This window comes from Eurosta solidaginis, chromosome 2 (genome assembly GCF_040869045.1).
Source record: "Eurosta solidaginis isolate ZX-2024a chromosome 2, ASM4086904v1, whole genome shotgun sequence".
Taxonomy (NCBI): domain Eukaryota; kingdom Metazoa; phylum Arthropoda; class Insecta; order Diptera; family Tephritidae; genus Eurosta; species Eurosta solidaginis.
In genome coordinates, this window is record NC_090320.1 from 38146564 (window position 1) to 38171661 (window position 25098).

Genomic DNA, 25098 nt, shown 5'->3' on the forward strand with positions numbered 1-25098 from the left:
AATCATTTCGGGACTATTTCGCGATCATTTGGGGACCCTTCCGGCATCATTTCTGGATGGTTTTCGGGATCCGTGCGGGATCTCGTCGGGGTCATATGGGGACTTTTTCGGGATCATTTGAGGGCTCTTCTGGCATCATTTCTGGATGGTTTTCGGGATCCGTCCGGGATATCGTCGGGGTCATTTGGGGACTTTTTCGGGATCATTTGGGGGCTCTTCCGACATCATTTCTGGATGGTTTTCGGGATCCGTCCGGGATCTCGTCGAGGTCATTTGGGGACTTTTTCGGGATCATTTTGGGGCTCGTCCGGCATCATTTCTGGATGGTTTTTGGGATCCGTCCGGGATCCCGTCGGGGTCATTTCGGGACTTTTTCGCGACTAATACGGGATCATTTGGGAACCCTTTCGGCATCATTTCTGGATGGTTTTCGGGATCCGTCCGGGATCCCGTCGGGGTCATTTCGGGACTTTTTCTCGACTAATACGGGATCATTTGGGAACCCTTTCGGCATCATTTCTGGATGGTTTTCGGGATCCGTCCGGGATCCCATTAGGGTAATTTCGGGACTATTAGGGGATCATTTGGGAACCTTTCCGGCATCATTTCTGGATAATTTTCGGGATCCGTCCGGGATGCCGACGAGGTCATTTCGGGACTATTTCGGGATCATTTGGGATACCTACCGGCATCATTTCTGGATGGTTTTTGGGATCCGTCCGGGATCCGTCGTGGTCCTTTCGGGACTTTTTTTCGAGTAATACGGGATCATTTGCGGACCCTTTCGGCATCATTTCTGGATAGTTGTCGGGATCCCGTCACGGTCATTTCGGGACTATTAGGGGATCATTTGAGGAACTTTCCGGCATCATTTCTGTATTGTTTTCGGAATCCTTTCGGGATCCCGTCAGGGTCATTTTGGGACTTTTTTGGGGCTAATACGGGATCATTTGGGGATCCTCTAGGGGTCGTTTCCTGACTTTTTCTGTTTTATTTCGGGATCATTTGGGGACCCTTCCGGCATAATTTCTTGATGGTTTGCCGGATCCATCAGGGTCATTTCGGGACCATTTTGGGATCATTTGGGGACCCTTCCGAGATCATTTCTGGATCCGTCCGGGATGCCGTAGGAGCCATTTCTGGATTTTTTGTTACTTTTCCGGGATAGTTTTTGGACCCTTCCGGGATCATTTCTGGATCTGTGCGGGATCCCATCTGGGTCATTTCCGGACTATTTCGGGATCAATTTGGGATCCTTCCGGAATCATTTCTGTATGGTTTTCGCGATCCGTCGTTGATTCCCTCAGAGCCATTTCGGAACCTTTTCTGGAGTATGTCGGGGTCATTTGGGGACTTTTTCGGGATCATTTGGGGCTCTTCCGGCATCATTTCTGGATGGTTTTCGGGATCCGTGCGGGATCTCGTCGGGGTCATTTGGGGACTTTTTCGGGATCATTTGGGGGCTCTTCCGGCATCATTTCTGGATGGTTTTCGGGATCCGTCCGGGATATCGTCGGGGTCATTTGGGGACTTTTTCGGGATCATTTGGGGGCGCTTCCGGCATCATTTCTGGATGGTTTTCGGGATCCGTGCGGGATCTCGTCGGGGTCATTTGGGGACTTTTTCGGGATCATTTGGGGGCTCTTCCGGCATCATTTCTGGATGGTTTTCGGGATCCGTCCGGGATATCGTCGGGGTCATTTGGGGACTTTTTCGGGATCATTTGGGAGCGCTTCCGGCATCATTTCTGGATGGTTTTCGGGATCCGTCCGGGATCCCATCAGGGTAATTTCGGGACTATTAGGGGATCATTTGTGGACCTTTCCGGCATCATTTCTGGATAATTTTCGGTATCCGTCCGGGATGCCGACGAGGTCATTTCGGGATTATTTCGGGATCATTTGGGATACCTACCGGCATCATTTCTGGATGGTTTTTGGGATTCGTCCGGGATCCCGTCGGGGTCATTTCGGGACTTTTTCTCGACTAATACGGGATCATTTGCGGATCCTTTCGGCATAATTTCTGGATAGTTGTCGGGATCCGTTCGGGATCCCGTCACGGTCATTTCGGAACTATTAGGGGATCATTTGAGGACCTTTCCGGCATCATTTCTGGATAGTTTTTGGAATCCTTTCGGGATCCCGTCAGGGTCATTTCGGGGCTTTTTCGGAATCATTTCAGGAATCGCCCGGGAACCCGTCAGGGTAATTTCTGGACTTTTCCGAGACTATTTCGGGATCATTTTGGGACCTTCCCAAGATCATTTCTGGATGGATTTCGGGATTTGTCCGGGATGCCCTCAGGGTCATTTTGGGACTATTAGGTGAGCATTTGAGGACCGTTCCGGCATCACTTCTGGATGGTTTTCGGTATCCGTTCAGATTCCCGTCGGAATAATTGCGGGACTTTTTCGGGATCATTGGGGTCCCTTCCAAAATCATTTCTGGATGGTTTTTGGGATTCGTCCGGCATACCGTCGGGGTCATTTCGGGACTTTTTCTCGACTAATACGGGATCATTTGCGGGCCCTTTCGGTATCATTTCTGGATAGTTGTCGGGATCCGTTCGGGATCCCGTCAGGGTCTTTTCGGAACTATTGGGAGATCATTTGAGGACCTTTCCGGCATCATTTCTGGTTAGTTTTCGGGATCCTTTCCGGGTCCCATCAGGGTCATTTCGGGACTTTTTCGGCATCATTTAAGATTGGTTTTCAGGCTTCGTCCGGGATCCGTCAGGGTAATTTCTGGACTTTTCCCAGACTATTTCGGGATAATTTTGGGACCCTCCCAAGATCATTTCTGGATGGTTTTTGGGATTCGTCCGGCATCCCGTCGGGTTCTTTTCCGGACTTTTTCTCGATTTATACGGGATCATTCGCGGGCCCTTTCGGCATCATTTCTAGATAGTCGTCGGGATCCGTTCGGGATCCCGTCAGGGTCTTTTCGGAACTATTAGGTGATCATTTGAGGACATTTCCGGCATCATTTCTGGATAGTTTTCGGGATCCTTTCGGGGTCCAGTCAGGGTCATTTCGGGACTTTTTCGGGATCATTTAGAGATGGCTTTCAGGATTCGTCCGGGAACCCGTCAGGGTAATTTCTGAACTTTTCCGAGACTATTTCGGGATATTTTTGGGACCTGCCCAAGATCATTACTGGATGGATTTTGGGATCAGTCCGGGATGCCGTCAGGGTCATTTTGGTATTAGGTGATCATTTGAGGACCTTTCCGGCATCACTTCTGGATGGTTTTCGGTATCCGATCAGGATCCCCTCGGAATCATTGCGGGACTTTTTCGGGATCATTTGGGGTCCCTCCCAAGATCATTTCTGGATGGATTTCGGGATCTGTCCGGAATCCCGTCAGGGTCATTTAGGGGTGCATTCGAGATCCCGTCAGGGTCATTTCGGGACTTCTTCGGTACTATATCGGGATCATTTCTGGATGGTTTATGGGATCCGTCCATGACCCCTTAAGGGTCATTTCGGGACTATTAGGTGATCATTTGAGGACCTTTCCGGCATCACTTCTGGATGATTTTCGGTATCCGTTCGGGATCCCGTCGGAATCAATGCGGGACTTTTACGGAATCATTTGGGATTCCTTCCGGCATCATTTATGGATGGTTTTCGGGATTTGTCCGGGATCCCGTCGGGGTTATTTCGGGACCTTTTCGGGGCTAATGCGGGATCATTTGGGGATCCTCTAGGGGTCGTTTCGTGACTTTTTCTGTATTATTTCGGGATCATTTTGGGACCCTTTCGGCATAATTTCTTGATGGTTTGCCGGGTCCATCAGGGTCATTTCGGGACCATTTTGGGATCATTTGGGGACCCTTCCGAGATCATTTCTGGATCCGTCCGGGATGCCGTAGGAGCCATTTCGGGATTTTTTGTTACTTTTCTGGGGTAGTTTTTGCACCCTTCTGGGATCATTTCTGGATCTGTGCGGGATCCCATCTGGGTCAATTCCGGACTATTTCGGGATCATTTTGGAATCCTTCCGGAATCATTTCTGTATGGTTTTCGCGATCCATCGTGGATCCCCTCGGAGCCATTTCGGAACTTTTTCTGGAGTTAGTCGGGATAATTTAGGGACCCTTCCTGGATATTTTCTGGATGGTTTTTGAGATCCGCCCGGGAGCCCGTTAGGCTCATTTCGGAACCTTTTCGGGATCATTTTGGAACACCTTCAGGGATCATTTCTGTGTGGTTCTCTGGATACGTCTAGAATCGTGTCGCTCTTATTTCGGGTTTTTTTGGGACTATTCGGGGATCTTTTGGAGACCCTTTCGGGGCATTTCTGGATGGTTTTCGGGATCTGTCCGCGATAGCGTTGGGGTCATTTCGTAGCTTTTTCTGGATAATTTCGGCATCATTTGGGATCCTATCAGGTTATCAGCTCATTTAGTTCTTTTTTTTACTCAATTACAAAAATAAAATGCATTAGACAGAAAACAAAATTCTAAACAGATAACTTGATAAGCAGGCTAATGCGAAGAGCCCATATATTTAAATTTCTCCTTGCGGACGGGGCCGCGGGTAAAGGCTAGTATATTATAAATGGCAAAGTTTGGATGTTTGGATGTTTGTCCAGACGTTTGTCTTTGTGACTCAATCACGCAAGAACGGCTGGACGGATTTGTATGAAATTTGGCATGCATATAGCCAATAGTCTAGAAGGATCTACTAGCTATATATTTTTCAAAAGGGGCGTGGTCTCCGCCCCCTAGGAACAGTTATAATTTAATTATTATATTTTTTCGTCTTTGCGACTGAATCACGCCAGAATGGCTACACGGATTTTGATGAAATTTGGGACACAGACAGTAGTCTACTAGCGAAATTTTTTTCGAACATGGAAAGAGGGGTGGGGGTCCCACGACAATTCGAGAAATTATTTTTCATAATTTTTACACATTATAACTTTACGTATACTGGCCTTCACCAATATCACAGACTCAAGGGGTCAAATAAGTCGAGGGCTTACAAAGTAAGCAGTGACACCCTCCGCCCGCCCCCCTTTATCTCCTCCTCTGGTGTAAAATCCATAAATTGTTATAACTCAATCTAAATTTTCTCCTAAATCAATAGTTTTTGGTATCTGGCTCATACAGATCGAGATCTAAACAATTTTGGAAAAACTATCAGTGGTACTCTCCTCATCCCGCCATCCGCCCTCCTTCAATTGTTTTTATTAGCACGCTTTTATTAGCTTTACCTGTATGTTTCTTTGTAACTCTTCATTGGCTCCAACGCGCCTGTTGCCTTAAAAACATGGTTTTATAATTATCTTCACCCTATTTGTAATCCCGTTTGGGTCATATCGAGACCCTTTCTAGGATCATTTCTGGATGGTTTTCGGGATCCGTCCGCGATCCCGCCGGGGTCATTTCCGGACTTTTTCGGGACTATTCCGGGATTATTTTGGGACCCTTCCGGGATCATTTGTGTATAGTTTTCGGGATCCGTCCGGGATTATTTTGGGACATTTTCGGTACTATTCCGGGATTTCGCGATCATTTGGGGACCCTTCCGGCATCATTTCTGGACGGTTTTCGGGATTCGTCCGTGATCCCGTCGGGGTCATTTCGGAACTTTTTCTCGACTAAGACGGGATCATTTGGGGACCCTTTCGGTATCATTTCTGGATGGTTTTCGGGATCCGTCCGGGTCCCGTCGGGGTCATTTCTGGATTTTTTCTCGACTAAGACGGGATCATTTGGGGACCCTTTCGGTATCATTTGTGGATGGTTTTCGGGTTCCGTCCGGATCCCGTCGGGGTCATTTTGGGACTTTTTGTCGACTAATACGGGTTCATTTGAGGTACCTTCCAGCATCATTTCTATATGGTTTTGAGGATCCGTCCGGGATCCCGTCGGGGTCATTTCGGGAATTTTTCTCGACTAATACGAGATCATTTGGGGACGCTTTCGGCATCATTTCTGGATGGTTTTGGGGATCCGTCCGGTATCCCGTCGGGGTCATTTCGGGACTATTTCGGGATCATTTGGGGTACCTTCCGGCATCATTTCTAGATGGTTTTCGGGATCCGTCCGGGATCCCGTCAGGGTCATTTCGGGATACCTTCCGGCATCATTTCAGGATAGTTTTCGGGATCCATCCGGGATCCCGACGGGGTCAATTCAGGACTTTTTCTCGACTAATACGGGATGATTTGGGGACCCTTTCGGCATTATTTCTGGATGCTTTTCGGGATCCGTCAGGAATCCCGTCGGGGTCATTTCGGGACTTTTTCTTGACTAATACGGGATAATTAGGGGAGCCTATCGGCATCATTTCTGGATGGTTTTCGGGATCATTTGGGGTACCTTCCGGCATCATTTCTATATGGTTTTGAGGATCCGTCCGGGATCCCGTCGGGGTCATTTCGGGAATTTTTCTCGACTAATACGGGATCATTTGGGGACGCTTTCGGCATCATTTCTGGATGGTTTTCGGGATCCGTCCGGTATCCCGTCGGGGTCATTTCGGTACTATTTCGGGATCATTTGAGGTACCTTCCGGCACCATTTCTAGATGGTTTTAGGGATCCGTCCGGGATCCCGTCAGGGTCATTTCGGGACTATTTAGGGATACCTTCCGGCATCATTTCTGGATAGTTTTCGGGATCCATCCGGGATCCCGACGGGGTCAATTCAGGACTTTTTCTCGACTAATACGGGATGATTTTGAGACCCTTTCGGCATTATTTCTGGATGCTTTTCGGGATTCGTCAGGAATCCCGTCGGGCTCATTTCGGGACTTTTTCGGGACTAATACGGGATAATTAGGGGAGCCTTTCGGCATCATTTCTGGATAGTTTTCGGGATCCCGTCGGGGTCATTTCTGGACTTTTTCTCGACTAAGACGGGATCATTTGTGGATCCTTTCGGCATCATTTCTGGATGGTTTTCGGGTTCCGTCCGGATCCCGTCGGGGTCATTTTGGGACTTTTTCTCGACTAATACGGGTTCATTTGAGGTACCTTCCGGCATCATTTCTAGATGGTTTTCGGGGTACATCAGGGATCCCGTCGGGGTCATTTCTGGACTTTTTCTCGACTAATACGGGATAATTTGGGGTAGCTTCCGGCATCATTGCTAGATGGGTTTCGGGATCCGCCCGGGATCCAATCAGGGTCATTTCGGGACTATTTCGGGATCATTTGGGGTACCTTCCGGCTTCATTTCTAGGCGGTTTTCTGGATACGTCCGGGATCCCGTCGGGGTAATTTCGGGACTTTTTCTCGACTAATACGTGATCATTTGGGGTAGCTTCCGGCATCATTGCTAGATGGTTTTCGGGATCCGTCCGGGATCCCGTCAGGGTCATTTCGGGACTATTTCGGTATCATTTGGGGTACCTTCCGGCTTCATTTCTAGATGGTTTTCTGGATCCGTCCGGGATCCCTTCTTGGTCATTTCGGGACTTTTTCTCGACTTATACGGGATCATTTGGGGACCCTTTCGGCATCATATCTGGATGCTTTTCGGGATCCGTCCGGGAACCCGTCGGGGTCATTTCGGGACTTTTTCTCGACTAATACGGGATCATTTGGGGACGCTTTCGGCATCATTTCTGGATGGTTTTCGGGATCCGTCCGGGATCCCGTCGGGGTCATTTCGGGACTATTTCGGGATCATTTGGGGTACCTTCCAGCATCATTTCTAGATGGTTTTCGGGATCCGTCCGGGATCCCGTCGGGGTCATTTTGGGACTTTTTCTCGACTAATACGGGATCATTTGGGGACGCTTCCGGCATCTTTTCTGGATGGCTTTCGGGATCCGTCTGGGATCCCGTCGGGGTCATTTCGGGAATATTTCGGGATCATTTGAGGTACCTTCCGGCATCATTTCTAGATGGTTATCGGTTTCCATCCGGGATCCCGTCAGGGTCATTTCGGTACTATTTCGGAATCATTTGAGATACCTTCCGGCACCATTTCTAGATGGTTTACGGGATGCGTTCGGGATCCCGTCAGGTTCATTTCGGAATTATTTCGGGATCCTTTGGGGTACCTTCCGGCATCATTTCTATATGGTTTTGAGGATCCGTCCGGGATCCCGTCGAGGTCATTTCGGGAATTTTTCTCGACTAATACGGGATCATTTGGGGACGCTTTCGGCATCATTTCTGGATGGTTTTGGGGATCCGTCCGGTATCCCGTCGGGGTCATTTCGGGACTATTTCGGAATCATTTGGGGTACCTTCCGGAATCATTTCTAGATGGTTTTCGGGATCCGTCCGGGATCCCGTCAGGGTCATTTCGGGATACCTTCCGGCATCATTTCTGTATAGTTTTCGGGATCCATCCGGGATCCCGACGGGGTCAATTCAGGACTTTTTCTCGACTAATACGGGATGATTTTGGGACCCTTTCGGCATTATTTCTGGATGCTTTTCGGGATCCGTCAGGAATCCCGTCGGGGTCATTTCGGAACTTTTTCTTGACTAATACGGGATAATTAGGGGAGCCCATCGGCATCATTTCTGGATGGTTTTCGGGATCATTTGGGGTACCTTCCGGCATCATTTCTATATGGTTTTGAGGATCCGTCCGGGATCCCGTCGGGGTCATTTCGGGAATTTTTCTCGACTAATACGGGATCATTTGGGGACGCTTTCGGCATCATTTCTGGATGGTTTTCGGGATCCGTCCGGTATCCCGTCGGGGTCATTTCGGTACTATTTCGGGATCATTTGAGGTACCTTCCGGCACCATTTCTAGATGGTCTTAGGGATCCGTCCGGGATCCCGTCAGGGTCATTTCGGGACTATTTCGGGATACCTTCCGGCATCATTTCTGGATAGTTTTCGGGTTCCATCCGGGATCCCGACGGGGTCAATTCAGGACTTTTTCGGGACTAATACGGGACAATTAGGGGAGCCTTTCGGCATCATTTCTGGATGGTTTTCGGGATCCCGTCGGGGTCATTTCTGGACTTTTTCTCGACTAAGACGGCATCATTTCTGGATGGTTTTCGGGTTCCGTCCGGATCCCGTCGGGGTCATTTTGGGACTTTTTCTCGACTAATACGGGTTCATTTGAGGTACCTTCCGGCATCATTTCTAGATGGTTTTCGGTACCATCAGCGATCCCGTCGGGGTCATTTCGGGAATTTTTCTCGACTGATACGGGATGATTTGGGGACCCTTTCGGCATTATTTCTGGATGCTTTTCGGGATTCGTCAGGAATCCCGTCGGGGTCATTTCGGGACTAATACGGGATAATTAGGGGAGCCTTTCGGCATCATTTCTGGATGGTTTTCGGGATCCGTACGGGATCCTGCCACGGTCATTTCGGGACTATTTTGGGATCATTTGGGGTACCTTCCGGCATCATTTCTATATGGTTTTGAGGATCCGTCCGGGATCCCGTCGGGGTTATTTCGGGACTTTTTATCGAATGGTATCGGATCATTTGAGGACCCTTTCGGCATAATTTCTGGATGGTTTTCGGGATCCGTCCGGGATCCCTTCGGGGTCATTTCGGAACTTTTTCGGGATCATTTGGGGTCCCTTCCGGCATAATTTCTGGATGGTTTTAGGTCATTTCGGGACTATTAGGGGATCATTTGAGGACCTTCCGGCATCATTTCTGGATAGTTTTTGAGATCCGTGCGGGATCCCGTCGGGGTGATTTCTGGACTTTTCAAAGATTGTTTCGGGATTATTTTGGGCCCTTCCAAGATCATTTCTGGATGGATGTCGAGATCTGTCCGGGATCCCGTCAGGGTCATTTAGGAGTCCGTTCGAGATCCCGTCGGGGTCATACCGGGACTATTAGGGGATCATTTGAGGACTTTCCGGCATCATTTCTGGATAGTTTTCGGAATCCGTCTGCCATCCCGTCGGGGTCATTTCAGGACTTTTTCGGGACTAATACGGGGTCATTTTGGGACACTTCCGGAATCATTTCTGAATGGTTTTCGCGATCCGTCGTGGATCCCCTAGGGACCCTTCCTGGATATTTTCTGGATGGTTTTTGAGAACCGTCCGGGAGCCCGTCAGGGTCATTTCGGAACTTTTTCGGGACTATTTCGGGATCATTTTGGTACCCTTCAGGCATCATTTCTTTGTGGTTCTCTGGATAAGTCTAGAATCGTGTCGTTGTCATTTCGGGTTTTTTGGGACTATTCCGGCAACTTTTGGAGATCCTTCCGTGGCATTTCTAGATGGTTTTCGGGATCAGTCCGCGATAGCGTCGGGGTCATTTCGTGGATTTTTCTGGATAATTTCGGGATCATTTGGGGATCCTATCAGGTTATCAGCTCATTTAGTTCTTTTTTTACTCAATTACAAAAATAAAATGTATTAGACAGAAACATCTTTTTAAACAGATAACTTGATAAGCAGGCTAACGTGAATATCCCATATATTTAATTTTCTCCTTGCGGACGGGGCCGCGGGTAAAGGCTAGTATATTATAAATGGGAAAGTTTGGATGTTTGTCCAGACGTTTGTCTTTGTGACTCAATCACGCAAGAACGGCTGGACCGATTTGGATGAAATTTTGCACATCTACTAGCTATATATTTTTGAAAAGGGGCGTGGTCCCCGCCCCCTAGGAACAGTTATAATTTAATTATTATATTTTTTCGTCTTTGCGACTGAATCACGCCAGAATGACTATACGGATTTTGATGAAATATGGGACACAGGCAGTAGTCTACTAGCGAAATTTTTTGCGCACATGGAAAGAGGGGTGGGGGTCTCACGACCTCTTCGAGCAATTACTTTTTAATAATTTTTACACATTATAACTTTACGTATACTGGCCTTCACCAATATCACAGACTCAAGGGGTCAAATAAGTCGAGGGCTTACAAAGTAAGCAGTGACACCCTCCGCCCCCTTCCCCCCTTTATCTTCCACTCTGGTGTAAAATCTATAAATTGTTATAACTCAATATAAATTTTCTCCTAAATCAATAGTTTTTGGTATCTGGCAAATACAGATCGAGATCTAGACAATTTTGGAGGAACGATCAGTGGTCCTCTCCTTTTACCCCCGCCATCCGCCCTCCTTCAATTGTTTTTATTAGCACGCTTTTATTAACTTTACCTGTACGTTTCTATGTAACTTTTCATTCGCTCCTGCGCCTGCTGCCTTATTAACATGGTTTTATCTAATTCTAATATATATTATAAATGGGAAAGTTTGGATGTTTGGATGTTTGTCCAGACGTTTGTCTTTGTGACTCAATCACGCAAGAACGGCTGGACCGATTTGGATGAAATTTTGCACACATATAGCCAATAGTCTAGAAGGATCTACTAGCTATATATTTTTGAAAAGGGGCGTGGTCCCCGCACCCTAGGAACAGTTATAATTTAATTATTATATTTTTTCGTCTTTGCGACTGAATCACGCCAGAATGGCTATACGGATTTTGATGAAATATGGGACACAGGCAGTAGTCTACTAGCGAAATTTTTTGCGCACATGGAAAGAGGGGTGGCGTCCCACGACCTCTTCGAGCAATTACCTTTTAATAATTTTTACACATTATAACTTTACGTATACTGGCCTTCACCAATATCACAGACTCAAGGGGTCAAATAAGTCGAGGGCTTACAAAGTAAGCAGTGACACCCTCCGCCCCCTTCCCCGCTTTATCTCCCACTCTGGTGTAAAATCTATAAATAGTTATAACACCAATATCACAGACTCAAGGGGTCAAATAAGTCGAGGGCTTACAAAGTAAGCAGTGACACCCTCCGCCCCCTTCCCCGCTTTATCTCCCACTCTGGTGTAAAATCTATAAATAGTTATAACACCAATATCACAGACTCAAGGGGTCAAATAAGTCGAGGGCTTACAAAGTAAGCAGTGACACCCTCCGCCCCCTTCCCCCCTTTATCTTCCACTCTGGTGTAAAATCTATAAATTGTTATAACTCAATATAAATTTTCTCCTAAATCAATAGTTTTTGGTATCTGGCAAATACAGATCGAGATCTAGACAATTTTGGAGGAACGATCAGTGGTCCTCTCCTTTTACCCCCGCCATCCCCCCTCCTTCAATTGTTTTTATTATCACGCTTTTATTAACTTTACCTGTACGTTTCTATGTAACTTTTTATTCGCTCCTGCGCCTGCTGTGTTATTAACATGGTTTTATAATTAGCTTCACCTCATATGGAGACCCTTCCGGGATCATTTCTGGATGGTTTTCGGGATCGGTCCGGGATCCCGCCGGGGTAATTTCGGGACTTTTTCGGGACTATTTCGGGATAATTTTGGGACCCTTCCGGGATCATTTCTGTATAGTTTTCGGGATCCGTCCGGGTTATTTTGGGACATTTTCGGGACTATTCCGGAATCATTTCGGGATTATTTCGCGATCATTTGGGGACCCTTCCGGCATCATTTCTGGATGGTTTTCGGGATCCCGTCGGGGTACTTTCGGGATCATTTGCGTACCTTCGAGAGATAAATTCTTGATGGTTGCCGGGATCATTACGGGACTTTTTCGGGATTATTTTGGGTCCCTTTAGGCATCATTTCTGGATGGTCTTCGGGATTCGTTCGGCATCCCGTCGGGGTCATTTCGGGACTTTTTCGCGACTAATACGGGATCATTTGGGGACCCTTTCGGCATCATTTCTGGATGGTTTTCGGGATCCGTCCGGGATCTCGTCGGGGTAATTTGGGGACTTTTTCGGGATCATTTGGGGGCTCTTCCGGCATCATTTCCGGATGGTTTTCGGGATCCGTCCGGGATCCCGTCGGGGTCATTTCGGGACTTTTTGGCGACTAATACGGGATCATTTGGGAACCCTTTCGGCATCATTTCTGGATGGTTTTCGGGATACGTCCCGGATCTCGTCGGGGTCATTTGGGGACTTTTTCGGGATCATTTGGGGGCTCTTCCGGCATCATTTCTGGATGGTTTTCGGGATCCGTCCGGGATCCCGTCGGGGTCATTTCGGGACTTTTTCGCGACTAATACGGGATCATTTGGGAACCCTTTCGGCATCATTTCTGGATGGTTTTCGGGATCCGTCCGGGATCCCGTCGGGGTCATTTCGGGACTTTTTCGCGACTAATACGGGATCATTTGGGAACCCTTTCGGCATGGTTTTCGGGATCCGTCCGGGATCCCATCAGGGTAATATCGTGACTATTAGGGGATCATTTGGGGACCTTTCCGGCATCACTTCTGTATAATTTTCGGGATCCGTCCAGGATGCCGACGAGGTCATTTCGGGACTATTTCGGGATCATTCGAGATACCTAACGGCATCATTTCTGGATGGTTTTTGGGAGTCGTCCGGGATCCCGTCGAGGTCTTTTCGGGACTTTTTCTCGACTAATACGGGATCATTTCCGGACCCTTTCGGCATCATTTCTGGATAATTGTCGGGATCCGTTCGGGATCCCGTCAGTGTCTTTTCGGAACTATTAGGAGATCATTTGAGGACCTTTCCGACATCATTTCTGGATATTTTTCGGGATCCTTTCGGGGTCCCGTCAGGGTCATTTCGGGACTTTTTCGGGATCATTTAAGGATGGCTTTCAGGATTCATCCGGGAACCCGTCAGGGTAATTTCTGGACTTTTCCGAGACTTTTTCGGGATCATTTGGGGTCCCTCCCAAGATCATTTCTGGATAGATTTCGGGATCTGTCCGGGATCCCGTCAGGGTCAGTTAGGGGTGCGTTCGAGATCCCGTCAGGGTACTTTCGGGACTATATAGGGATCATTTCTGGATGGTTTACGGGATCCGTCCAGGATCCCTTAAGGGTCATTTCGGGACTATTAGGTGATCATTTGAGGACCTTTCCGGCATCACTTCTGGATGATTTTCGGTATCCGTTCGGGATCCCGTCGGAATCATTGCGGGACTTTTTCGAAATCATTTGGGATCCCTTCCGGCATCATTTCTGGATGGTTTTCGGGATTTGTCCGGGATCACGTCGGGGTTATTTCGCGACCTTTTCGGGGCTAATACGGGATCATTTGGGGATCCTCTATGGGTCGTTTCGTGACTTTTTCTGTTTTATTTCGGGATCATTTGGGGACCCTTCCGGCATAATTTCATGATGGTTTGCCGGATCCATCAGTCATTTCGGGACCATTTTGGGATCATTTGGGGACCCTTCCGAGATCATTTCTGGATCCGTCCGGGATGCCGTAGGAGCCATTTCGGGATTTTTTGTAACTTTTCCGGGATAGTTTTTGGACCCTTCCGGGATCATTTCTGGATCTGTGCGGGATCCCATCTGGGTCAATTTGGGATCCTTCCGGAATCATTTCTGTATGGTTTTCGCGATCCGTCGTGGATACCCTCGGAGCCATTTCGGAACTTTTTCTGGAGTATGTCGGGGTCATTTGGAGACTTTTTCGGATGGTTTTCCTTGCGAGACTTTTTCGGGATCATTTGGGGTCCCTCCCAAGATCATTTCTGGATGGATTTCGGGATCTGTCCGGGATCCCGTCAGGGTCATTTAGGGATGCGTTCGAGATCCCGTCAGGGTCATTTCGGGACTTCTTCGGGACTATATAGGGATCGTTTCTGGATGGTTTACGGGATCCGTCCAGGGCCCCTTAAGGGTAATTTCGGGACTATTAGGTGATCATTTGAGGACCTTTCCGGCATCACTTCTGGATGATTTTCGGTATCCGTTCGGGATCCCGTCGGAATCAATGCGGGACTTTGTCGGAATCATTTGGGATCCCTTCCGGCATTATTTCTGGATGGTTTTCGGGATTTGTCCGGGATCCCGTCGGGGTTATTTCGGGACCTTTTCGGAGCTAATACGGGATCATTTGGGGATCCTCTAGGGGTCGTTTCGTGACTTTTTCTGTATTATTTCGGGATCATTTGGGGACCCATCCTGCATAATTTCTTGATGGTTTTCCGGATCCATCAGGGTCATTTCGGGACCATTTTGGGATCATTTGGGGACCCTTCCGAGATAATTTCTGGATCCGTCCGGGATGCCGTAGGGGCCATTTCGGGATTTTTTGTTACTTTTCCGGGATCATTTCTGGATCTGTGCGGGATCACATTTGGGTCATTTCCGGACTATTTCGGGATCATTTTGGGACCCTTCCGGGTTCATTTCTGTATGGTTTTCGTGATCCGTCGTGGATCCCCTCGGAGCCATTTCGGAACTTTTTCTGGAGTATGTCGGGATAATTTAGGGACCCTTCCTGGATATTTTCTGGATGGTTTTTGGGATCCGCCCGGGAGCCAGTCATGGTCATTTCGGAACCTTTTCGGGATCATTTTGGAACACCTTCAGGGATCATTTCTGTGTGGTTCTCTGGATACGTCTAGAATCGTGTCGTTGTCATTTCTGGTTTTTTGGGACTATTCCGGGAACTTTTGGAGACCCTTTCGGGGCATTTCTGGATGGTTTTCGGGATCCGTCCGCGATAACGTGGGGGTCATTTCGTAGCTTTTTCTGGATAATTTCGGGATCATTTTGGATCCTATCATGTTATCAGCTCATTTAGTTCTTTTTTTTACTCAATTACAAAAAAAAAATGCATTAGACAGAAAACAAAATTTGATAAACAGGCTAACGCGAATAGCCCATATATTTAAATTTCTCCTTGCGGATGGGGCCGCGGGTAAAGGCTAGTATATATAAAAAGTCGGCTTGGTTATCATCCGATTTCGCTCATTTTCAAAAACAATCTATTCTGGGTCCAGATAAGTTCGTATACCAAATTTTGTGAAGATATCTCAATATTTACTCAAGTTATCGTGTTGACGGACAGACGGACGGACGGACATGGCTCAATCAAATTTTTTTCGACACTGATGATTTTGATATATGGAAGTCTATATCTATCTCGATTCCTTTATACCTGCACAACCAACCATTATCCAATCAAAGTTAATATACTCTGTGTGCAAACCACGCTGAGTATAAAAAGTAACGTGCTGACAAAAGAAAGGATGAGTTTCGAGTATTGCGACCTTAAAAAATGCTATCCCTTGTACAATAACAACTCACTTTCTAATATTGAACCGCTAGAAGATTTGTTGCTGCTACTATTGGCTGCACGCACTGCCGTTGGCTTAACAGGTTGCTAAAAATATGAGAAAAAGTATATAAATATATAAGAAAAAAAAATCGACAACAAAATCCTCACTAAAAGGTTTTAGTTTACTTACTTTTGCTTTGTTACTCGAATTACTATCAATTTTGCTCCTTTTATCGTTGGCTCCCGCATCTGTGTTATTGGTCGCTGACGCCACTGCCGCCGTCGCCGCTGCTGCTGCCTCAGCTGCATAATTCATATTGTGGCTGAGATTGCTATGCTGTAGTTGTTGTTGCTGTTGCGCTGTTGTAGTCGTCAGCGTCACTACTGTTGCTACATTCTGTGATTGCGCTTGTTGTTGGTGTTGTGCACCAACAGCTGGCAGCGGTGATTGTACAGGACTACCACCAGATGTTATACTGCTTGGAGAACCACTCGTCTCATTGCTGTTATTGCTGTCCGTTGTCGCTGATGATGGAATACCAAGTGAAACACCTTTAGTATAAAAATTATTCAAAATGGACACCACGACAATCCGAGCATCATTCATTCAACACAGCATCATTCACAGACAACATTTGTTGTTGTTGGTTGATGTGTATACCAAAGATAATGTTCCACAGCGTTATTTAATTTTCGAAATCGAAATTTCGAAATCGAAATTTGTATGATTTACATTTTTTTTGTGTATATTTATATTTTACATATTTAATATATATTTATGAATTTTTGATTTAAGGACAACATATGGCATTTCATTATATTCATTAGGAATTATTGTTGTTGGTTATTAACAATGCCCATACAAACATGAATTGACGCATTGCAGCAATGCATTGGCAAAAGGTAGTAAGTAGTAGTAGTAGTAGTAGTATTGTGTATGGTTGTTGTGAGTTGTTAGATGACCGATGGATGACGTTGTTGTTCACAAAATCAAATCATTCAAGTTTTTATGTTTTCAGTTTCATTCAATACATTTAACGGGATTTGTTTGTTTGTTTGTTTTATATGGAGATTGATTGTGGGTTTTAAACACATTGAGAACATAATTATGTTAAGCCGTTGGATGTGGATGATATTCAGTTAAACAAATATGAAAATAAAGGCAGAAACATACATATATGTATAAGTATACATCTGCATAAATCTTTACTTTATATTTAACAAGGGAGTGAAAAGCTGTCTCCGGCTAATGCCGAATGCTTTATACCTTTCATGAATAGACGTTTTCCATTTACAAGAACTTTTGACGCAAAAATTAGTTATTTATCTTAGCGATTTTTTAACAGGACTGTGAACCCGGCTTGAAACAGATTCAACGCAGGTTTCTATAAACTAATTAACAGAGCGTTTAGTCGGGCCGTTATTTTCACAGCCATTATTTTCATACGAACAGAAATGTTTTCACTGTTGCTGGAAACTGAAACGGCAAGAAATTTTTACAGAACCCTATTAAGAACACATTAAGGGCTAATTAAACTTCCTTAACCCTAACGGCATAGTCGTAACCATACCCATATCCATAAACATCTCCAATGTGATCGATTAATGGTGCCTTAACGTAAGAATTATGAAAATTTCATAAAAATGAAGAAACCGCAAAAAATTACAAACATATTAAACAAAAAATAAGTCTCTTAGTCATAACGTATCCAAAACAATGAATAAAATCTACTAAAAGTTATTAAATTCACCAAATCATATATTTTTAGGTTATGGATATGGCGAGAAACCAAAAACCAATTGTTTGGCTATGGTATGGTTATGGCGTTAGCGTTATAGTATGGCACCATTAATCGATTACATTGATTTCCATAAGGTAGGCTCGATCAGCTGTTTGATCTGGTTATGGTTTTATGGTTATAAGTCACCATTAATTGGCCTTTTATCAACGGATTGGATTTGTTTTGTTGTTTTTGCGACAGGGTGGATAATGTGATGTACGGAACGATTTTCCGTCATCCCCCTTGTCAAATATGGTTTGAAGACAAACCGGTTTCGGTGTTGCGCCATCATCAATGACATTCTCGTTCTTCAAAAAATTACAATGATGATGGCGCAACGCTAAAACCGGTTTGCTTCCAAACCAAATTTGACAAAAGGTGACGAGAAATCGTTCCAATATACATCACATTATCAACGCTTAGTGAGAAAGTATACTAGATTTAAAATAACTTTATTAAGCCCAGTTTTTCAGTAGTTCGTTAAGCTAAGCTTAAACTAAGTTTGCTTAAACTCTAGTCAAATTAAAACTCCAGTTGAACTACTGAGCAGTTTTTTAGTCACAGTTTAAGGCCGCCTTTTTGGGTTGACTTTTTTGTGCGGCAACATTGGTTTTTTGTATTATCTAGATAATTTGTAGATACGGCAACAGTTGGATTTTGTTTACCCAACAAACATGGAAAACAATTCTCCTAAGAAATATATACTCGTACCTAGTTCCGGAAGTGATATCCAACATCGTTATTTAATTATTTTTAAACCAGATAGTTCTCGAGTTAATATCCAACTTCATTCTCCAATCACTATCCAACCTTTGAGAAATTTTGTAAAATTAAAAGCTTTCGAGTTGATCTCCAACGTCATTAATATTTTCCAGTTATTATCCTAATTTCGAGAGATTTTGAGAAATGTACAGCTTTCAAATGAATATTCAACACACCTCTACAGTTGATATCCTACATTACATATCGAGTTGAGGTGGAGTTGAAAACAATCTCCAAGGTGGTACCACCAAACTAACAGCTGTTTATTGTGAGAAATAAACACCTAGTTGATAGCAGTAATGAAGCGTAATTAATCAAAAATAGATTATATAGGTGGCCGCCGTGGTGTGATGGTAGCGTGCTACGTCTACCACAACGAAGATCCTGGGTTCACGACCTGGGCAAAGCAATATCAAAATTCTAGAAACAAGGTTTTTCAAATAATAGAAAATTTTTCTAAGTGGGGTCGCCCCTCGGCAGTGTTTGGCAAGCACTCCGAGTTATTTCTGCCATCAAAAGCTCTCAGTGAAACCTCATCTGACTTGCATATGTTGTTCAGAGTAGGAATAAAACAAGTAGGTCCCGTCCCGCCATTTTGTAGAAAAAATTAAAAGGAGCACGACGGAAATTGGGAGAGAAGCTCGGCCTACAATCTCTTCGAAGGTAATCGCGGCTTACATTTATTTATATTTTAAATTATATATATTTCTTTTTAGTTTCGTGAAAACACTGTAATATGGAATCTTACATTTGAGTCCAGTTAGAGAACCACAAGTTGGGAATTAAATTTTTTCAACTTAATAGCATTTTTTGCTTTATAAAAAAATCTCTTTTGCTGAGTACGCTATGATTCTAAAGTTGAGCCACTGTTTCAAAACAATTTTAGAAGTATGCCTAGTTATCAACATGAGCTCTAATGGTACTCAAGCCCAAATGCTTGTTGGGCATATTCGACGCCATTTCGAACGGACGCAAATAACCGATAGGTTAACTAGAGTTTAACTCTGCCAGATCGGCCGCTTCAGCTCGGCTTAAACTTCAGTTAAAGTGGACTGAAAAACTGCAGAATAAGTTTAAGCGTAGTTTAACTGACAAATTGAGTTGAACTTGTACTGAAAAACCGAGCCTTAACATGCTTATGACACGAACCGAAAAACCTGATGCAGGAAAATTTTAGATTATGATAATGGATTCATAGTGGAGTTAGTCAAAATTCGTAATAAATTCAAAAAATGAAAATTGCAGGTATTTTGTTCTTTTTACAAACGTTTGATGAGTTCCGAAATAATTTATACACAGCTGAACAGAAATTTCGGAATGTGGAGAATTTTCAATTCAAATTTACAAAAAAAATCCCTTTTTTTATTCAAAATTAAATTACTGGCGTATGTAGAGGATATTGATATTATTGGCCTGAACAAACGCGCTGTGAGAACTGCCTTCTCTGGATTAAATAAAGAAGCAAAAAAAGGTTGGGCTTGGATAACACGAAGCACTTCTTGTCATCCAAGAAAGAATCAGCGCATTTGCGCCTTGCCAGCCAGGTATATAATGACCTGTTTCAGCTTTACGCAGATATGACGATAGGGTAGCGAATAATAACCCAAAGGCTTTGTTGGCTAAGTCATGCATTGAATAACCCTTTTTAGTTACACCTTCTATTTATTTTTTGGAATACGAATACAATTTTTGGTGTTTATATTGGTGTCAGTTGTTGGGAAGAAGACATTACTGAGACGCTTTGCTGATTATGGCAATGTCAGTAAAGCGACAATTGATGAATTGAAGAATATCACTTTAGTCCACATGACGGCTTTTATAAAATGTGCCCCGTATTATGACTAAAAAAAACTTTCTTGTCAGCTCTGAGAGACCGTTTAGAAACTAATAAGTTATTTAGGAAATAAGGGGTACAAAAAATTTTCAAAAACTGCCCAGCCGCAACCTGTCTATTGAGCCCGTCTTTCTAATTACTACGAGTATTCAACAAAATATACATACCATTTCATATTCATGAAAGGTATAAAAATATGTACATGTTTGTAGATATATATATATATATATATATATATATATATATATAGATATACATATATACAGTAATTAAATAATAAAAGGGACAATTTACTGACAAATATTAATTATATCAGCGGAACTTCAATATGTTTCTTGGAATGATGCAAGGTTGTTCCTTCGCAAGAAACTATATACGGCCAGATTGTTTTATTTGCCTTTTATGTGCTAAAAAGTGAACGAATCCAAGTTTGGTTTGGTAAAAATAATAGGGACAAAACGTGCTTGTTAATATTTTTGCACTCTAAATGGTATAAAAAAAATTTAAAAAAAATTTTTAAGTTAAACGGTTTTATTGAAAACAATACTTACATGAAATAATAATAATACGAAAGGCTATAAAATAATTAGGTAGGTCCTAGGTACTAGTCATCACACTCCTTATCAATCTAGGGCGTTGATCAGACAATTAAATAAAAGCGTTGGGCGCGTGAAATTTCTAAAAATGTGAGGCGTAGCATAACCTGATTAAGGTTCAGTTGGTTTTACTTATGACTATCAATAGAAATATGACGCGTCCAACGATTTTATTTAATTGTCTGATCAACGCCCTAGATTGATAAGGAGTGTGATGACTAGTACCTAGGACCTACCTAATTATTTTCTAGCTTTTCGTATTATTATTATTTCATGTAAGTATTGTTTTCAATAAAACCGTTTAACTTAAAAATTTTTGTTTAATTATTTTATTTTCAAGTTTTTAGTCTTTATTTAATTGCCTATTATTTCTCATTCTATTTAGTTCATTTAGTGACTCATTATTACAAGGACTCATTCCTGACAATTTGTTACAACCTAAGTCCTCAATACATAATCCTTCCAAAGACTTTACTCGACTCTGCGCCACGTATGCTTGTCCCTCCTCCAACTCCAAAATATTTTGATGTCACTTCTACTGGACTGTATGCAATATTTGTTCCAAATATGAGCCAAATCGGGCATCATAGGTCGCTTTCTATTCATGTATGTATTATGTGTTCCAAATATGGACCAAATCAAATCGGACCACAAATACGATTTTTGTGAACATCTCGGTCCTTGCGCCACCTAGCGGCGATTTTTTTGATAGGTCGCTTTCTATTCTTGTATGTATTATGTGTTCCAAGCATGAGCCAAGTCGGACCACTAATACGATTTTTGTGAATATCTCGATCCTTGCGCCACCTAGTGGCGATTTTTTTTCATAAGTCGCTTTTTATTCTTGCATGTATTATGTGTTCCAAATATGAGCCAAATCGGACCACAAATGCAAATTTTGCGAATATCTCGATCCATGCGCCACCTAGCGGCGATTTTTTTCACAGGTCGATTTCTATTCTTGCATGTATTATGTGTTCCTAATATGCGCCAAATCGGACCACAAGTGCGAATTTTGCGAATATCTCGATCCTTGCGCCACCTAATGGCGATTTTTTTTCTTATTATTGCATTGTCATCGGGTTCTGAACTATATTCCAAGTTTCAAGCTTGTAGCTTATCGGGAAGTTACTTAAATTTCAATTACAAGATTCGTTCACAACGGCCGTGCGGCCGTATGCGGCCTGCCTGTCAACTCAAGCTAAATAAAACCGTTTAAAAATAAACTCCTTTTTGACGCTTCTAATAACGCATTACAAGTATGTTAAGCAAATCACAATAATAATAAAGGATATTGGGTCATAACATATAATTAAAAGGTTCGAACTAAACTTTGCACAGAAGAGCTGAAGAATTCAGTAATAAGTTTAAGAAAAAAAAACATAATTCGATGAGTGAGACACCAGATATGGCGAACTGTTTCAAAAAGAAAATAGCATCTTCCCCTCTTAGGCCCGGTTTTTCAGTACAACTTCAACTCAGTTTGTCAGTTAAACTACGCTTAAACTTAAGCTGCAGTTTTTCAATCTACTTTAACTGGAGTTTAAGCTGAGCTTAAGCGGCCGATCTGAGATGGTTAAACTCTAGTTAAGCTATCGGTGATTTGCGTTCGTTCGAAATGGCGTCGAATATACCCAACAAGCATTTGGGCTTGACTACCATTAGAGCTCATGTTGATAACTGGGCATACATCTAAAATCTCAAGAGCTGTTTCGAAGCAGTGGCTCAACTTGAGAATCATAGTGTACTCAGGAAAAGAGGGAATTTTTTATAAAGCGAAAAATGTTGTAAAATGATAGTTCCCAACTTGTGGTTCTTTTGCTGGACTCAGGTGTAAGATTCCAATACTACAGTATTTTCACGAAAATAAAATATGTATGATTTATTTTTGATAAATTACGTTTCATTACTGCTATCAATCAGGTGTTTATTTCTCCCAATAAACAGCTGGTAGTTTTGGTGATACCACCTTGAAGATTTTTTTTTTCAACTTCAACTCAACTCGACATGCAATGTAGGATATCACCTGCAGAAACCTGTTGAATATTCATTTGAGAACTGTACTTTTCTCAAAATCTCCCAAAGGTTAATAATAATTTAAAAATGCTAATGACGTTGGAGATCAACTCGAGAACTATAAAATTTACAAAATTTCTCAAGGTTGGATAGTGATTAAAGAATGAAGTTGGATATCAACTTGAGAGCTATCTGGTTTAAGAATAACTAGATAATGATTTGGATATCACCTCCAGAACTAGATATACATATATTTCGCTGGAGAAATGCCTTTCAAATGTTTGTTGAATAAGCAAAATCCAGCTGTTGTCGTATCTACAAATTATCTATAGATAAAAAACCAATGTTGCCGTACAAACAAGCCAACTCCAAAAGCGGCCTTAAACTGTGACTGAAAAACTGGTCAGTAGTTTAACTGGAGTTTAAATTTGACTAGAGTTTAAGCAAACTTAGTTTAACCAACTACTGATAAACCGGGCCATAGTAAAAAAATAACAGAAACACGCATGAGAATTTGTAAAATCACTGCTGGTGATGAAAGGCATTTAAGTCGCCATTGCAAAACTAATAATTTTTGCCCTCTAGGGAGCTCAAAACAGAATTGAATTGAATGGAACAAGCCGACCCATTATAAACATGCGAAACTTCCAATCAGAAACCCTAGAATGGGACTCTTAACTGAGCGCTATAAAATTTCTTTTACCAGAAATACATTTTTACGGCAAGTTTTCCGTATAAATTATTCAATACTGTATATATGTATACATATCTAGCGTGTACATATGTATGTATATATAAGATAAAGCCTAATGCAAGTGGCGTACTACTATTCGTATTTTAGAAACATAATAGCCATGAACGATACTAATAAACATAAAAATTCATTTTATGTATCCTCGTATATGTATGGGGTATTCCATCGCATTTCGACCAATTTTGAACCCGACCCCTTTAGAATTGGCTGAACGTTTTTCTTCTTTTTCTAGCTTACGAAAGACGTTTTTCAGAAGTTTTTCAAATTTTTTCATCCAACTCAAAAAAGTTATGAATTTTTAAAAAACACCGTTTTTGTTTCCAAAATGCTATAACTTTTTCAAAAATTTACCGTTTGGGATCTTTTTTTTTTTTTTGAAAAAATTTGTTTTTAAATGTACTTTTCGGAAAAAATTCAAAAAAATTTTTAAAGTTTCTTTTTGTAATTTTTCAGTTTTTCGAGATTTTTCGAATTTCGCCCTTTTTTCTCACGGTGTTTTTTTCAAAATGCTATAAGTTTTTCAAAAATTGACCTGTTGGGATCATTTTTTTTTAAATATGTTTTTAAATGTATAAAATAAAAAATAAAATTAAATAAAAAAAAAAATTCTCGGCCCACTCCGGGATTAGTGGGGATGATTGCAGAATTGATTGGTTTTTTATGAGAAAAAAAAGGCGAAATTCGAAAAATCTCGAAAAACTGAAAAATTACAAAAAAAAAAAACTTAAAATTTTTTTGAATTTTTTCCGAAAAGTACATTTAAAAACAAATTAAAAAAAAAAGATCCCAAACGGTAAATTTTTGAAAAAGTTATAGCATTTTGAAAACAAAAACGGTGTTTTTTTTAAAATTCATAACCGTTTTTGAGTTGGATGAAAAAATTTGAAAAACTTCTGAAAAACGTCTTTCGTAAGCTAGAAAAAGAAGAAAAACTTTCAGCCAATTCTAAAAGGGTCGGGTTCAAAATTGGTCGAAATGGGATGGAATACCCCGTATATACATGTACAATGTAGGTACATACATATGTTATTTTACAACTATGTATATTCATTCACACTCAAACTCAGTCGCATACAACTCACCTGTACCAGATAACTCTACATCCTCCAAGCCAATAATGTCATCATAAAGAAATTCATTCTCTTCGAAATTGGCCTCTTGTGAGGACTCAATATAGTATTCGACATCATCCTTGATTTTATTTACCTATTTAATTAAGTACAATGCAAGTTATATTTATACTATACATTTTTTTAATATTTTTTGTTTTCAATCAGTAATTTAATTATACCCAGCAGTATTTAAAAATTGGTGGCCAGACGCTGCCGATAAAATTCCCCAGCTAAACCGATTATGTCCGAGTGGCCTAGCCAGGTTGTCGCCTTCTCACATTAGCTCACCATTA

General features: G+C 42.6%; 1 protein-coding gene across 5 annotated transcripts in view; it reads right to left on the reverse strand.

Moving 5' to 3' along the window:
- Positions 1 to 25098, reverse strand: part of Not3 (CCR4-associated factor Not3) — a 107512-nt gene that overhangs the window by 33941 nt on the left and 48473 nt on the right. For 4 of the 5 annotated variants that reach the window (XM_067765034.1, XM_067765033.1, XM_067765032.1 and 1 more), the window contains 3 exons: positions 24776 to 24899; positions 16141 to 16502; positions 15980 to 16055 (listed from right to left, as the gene is read on the reverse strand). In XM_067765034.1, coding sequence (XP_067621135.1) covers positions 15980 to 16055; positions 16141 to 16502; positions 24776 to 24899 — 562 coding nt within the window. The remainder of the gene's footprint in view (positions 1 to 15979; positions 16056 to 16140; positions 16503 to 24775; positions 24900 to 25098) is intronic. The other variant, XM_067765036.1, reaches the window with a different exon arrangement.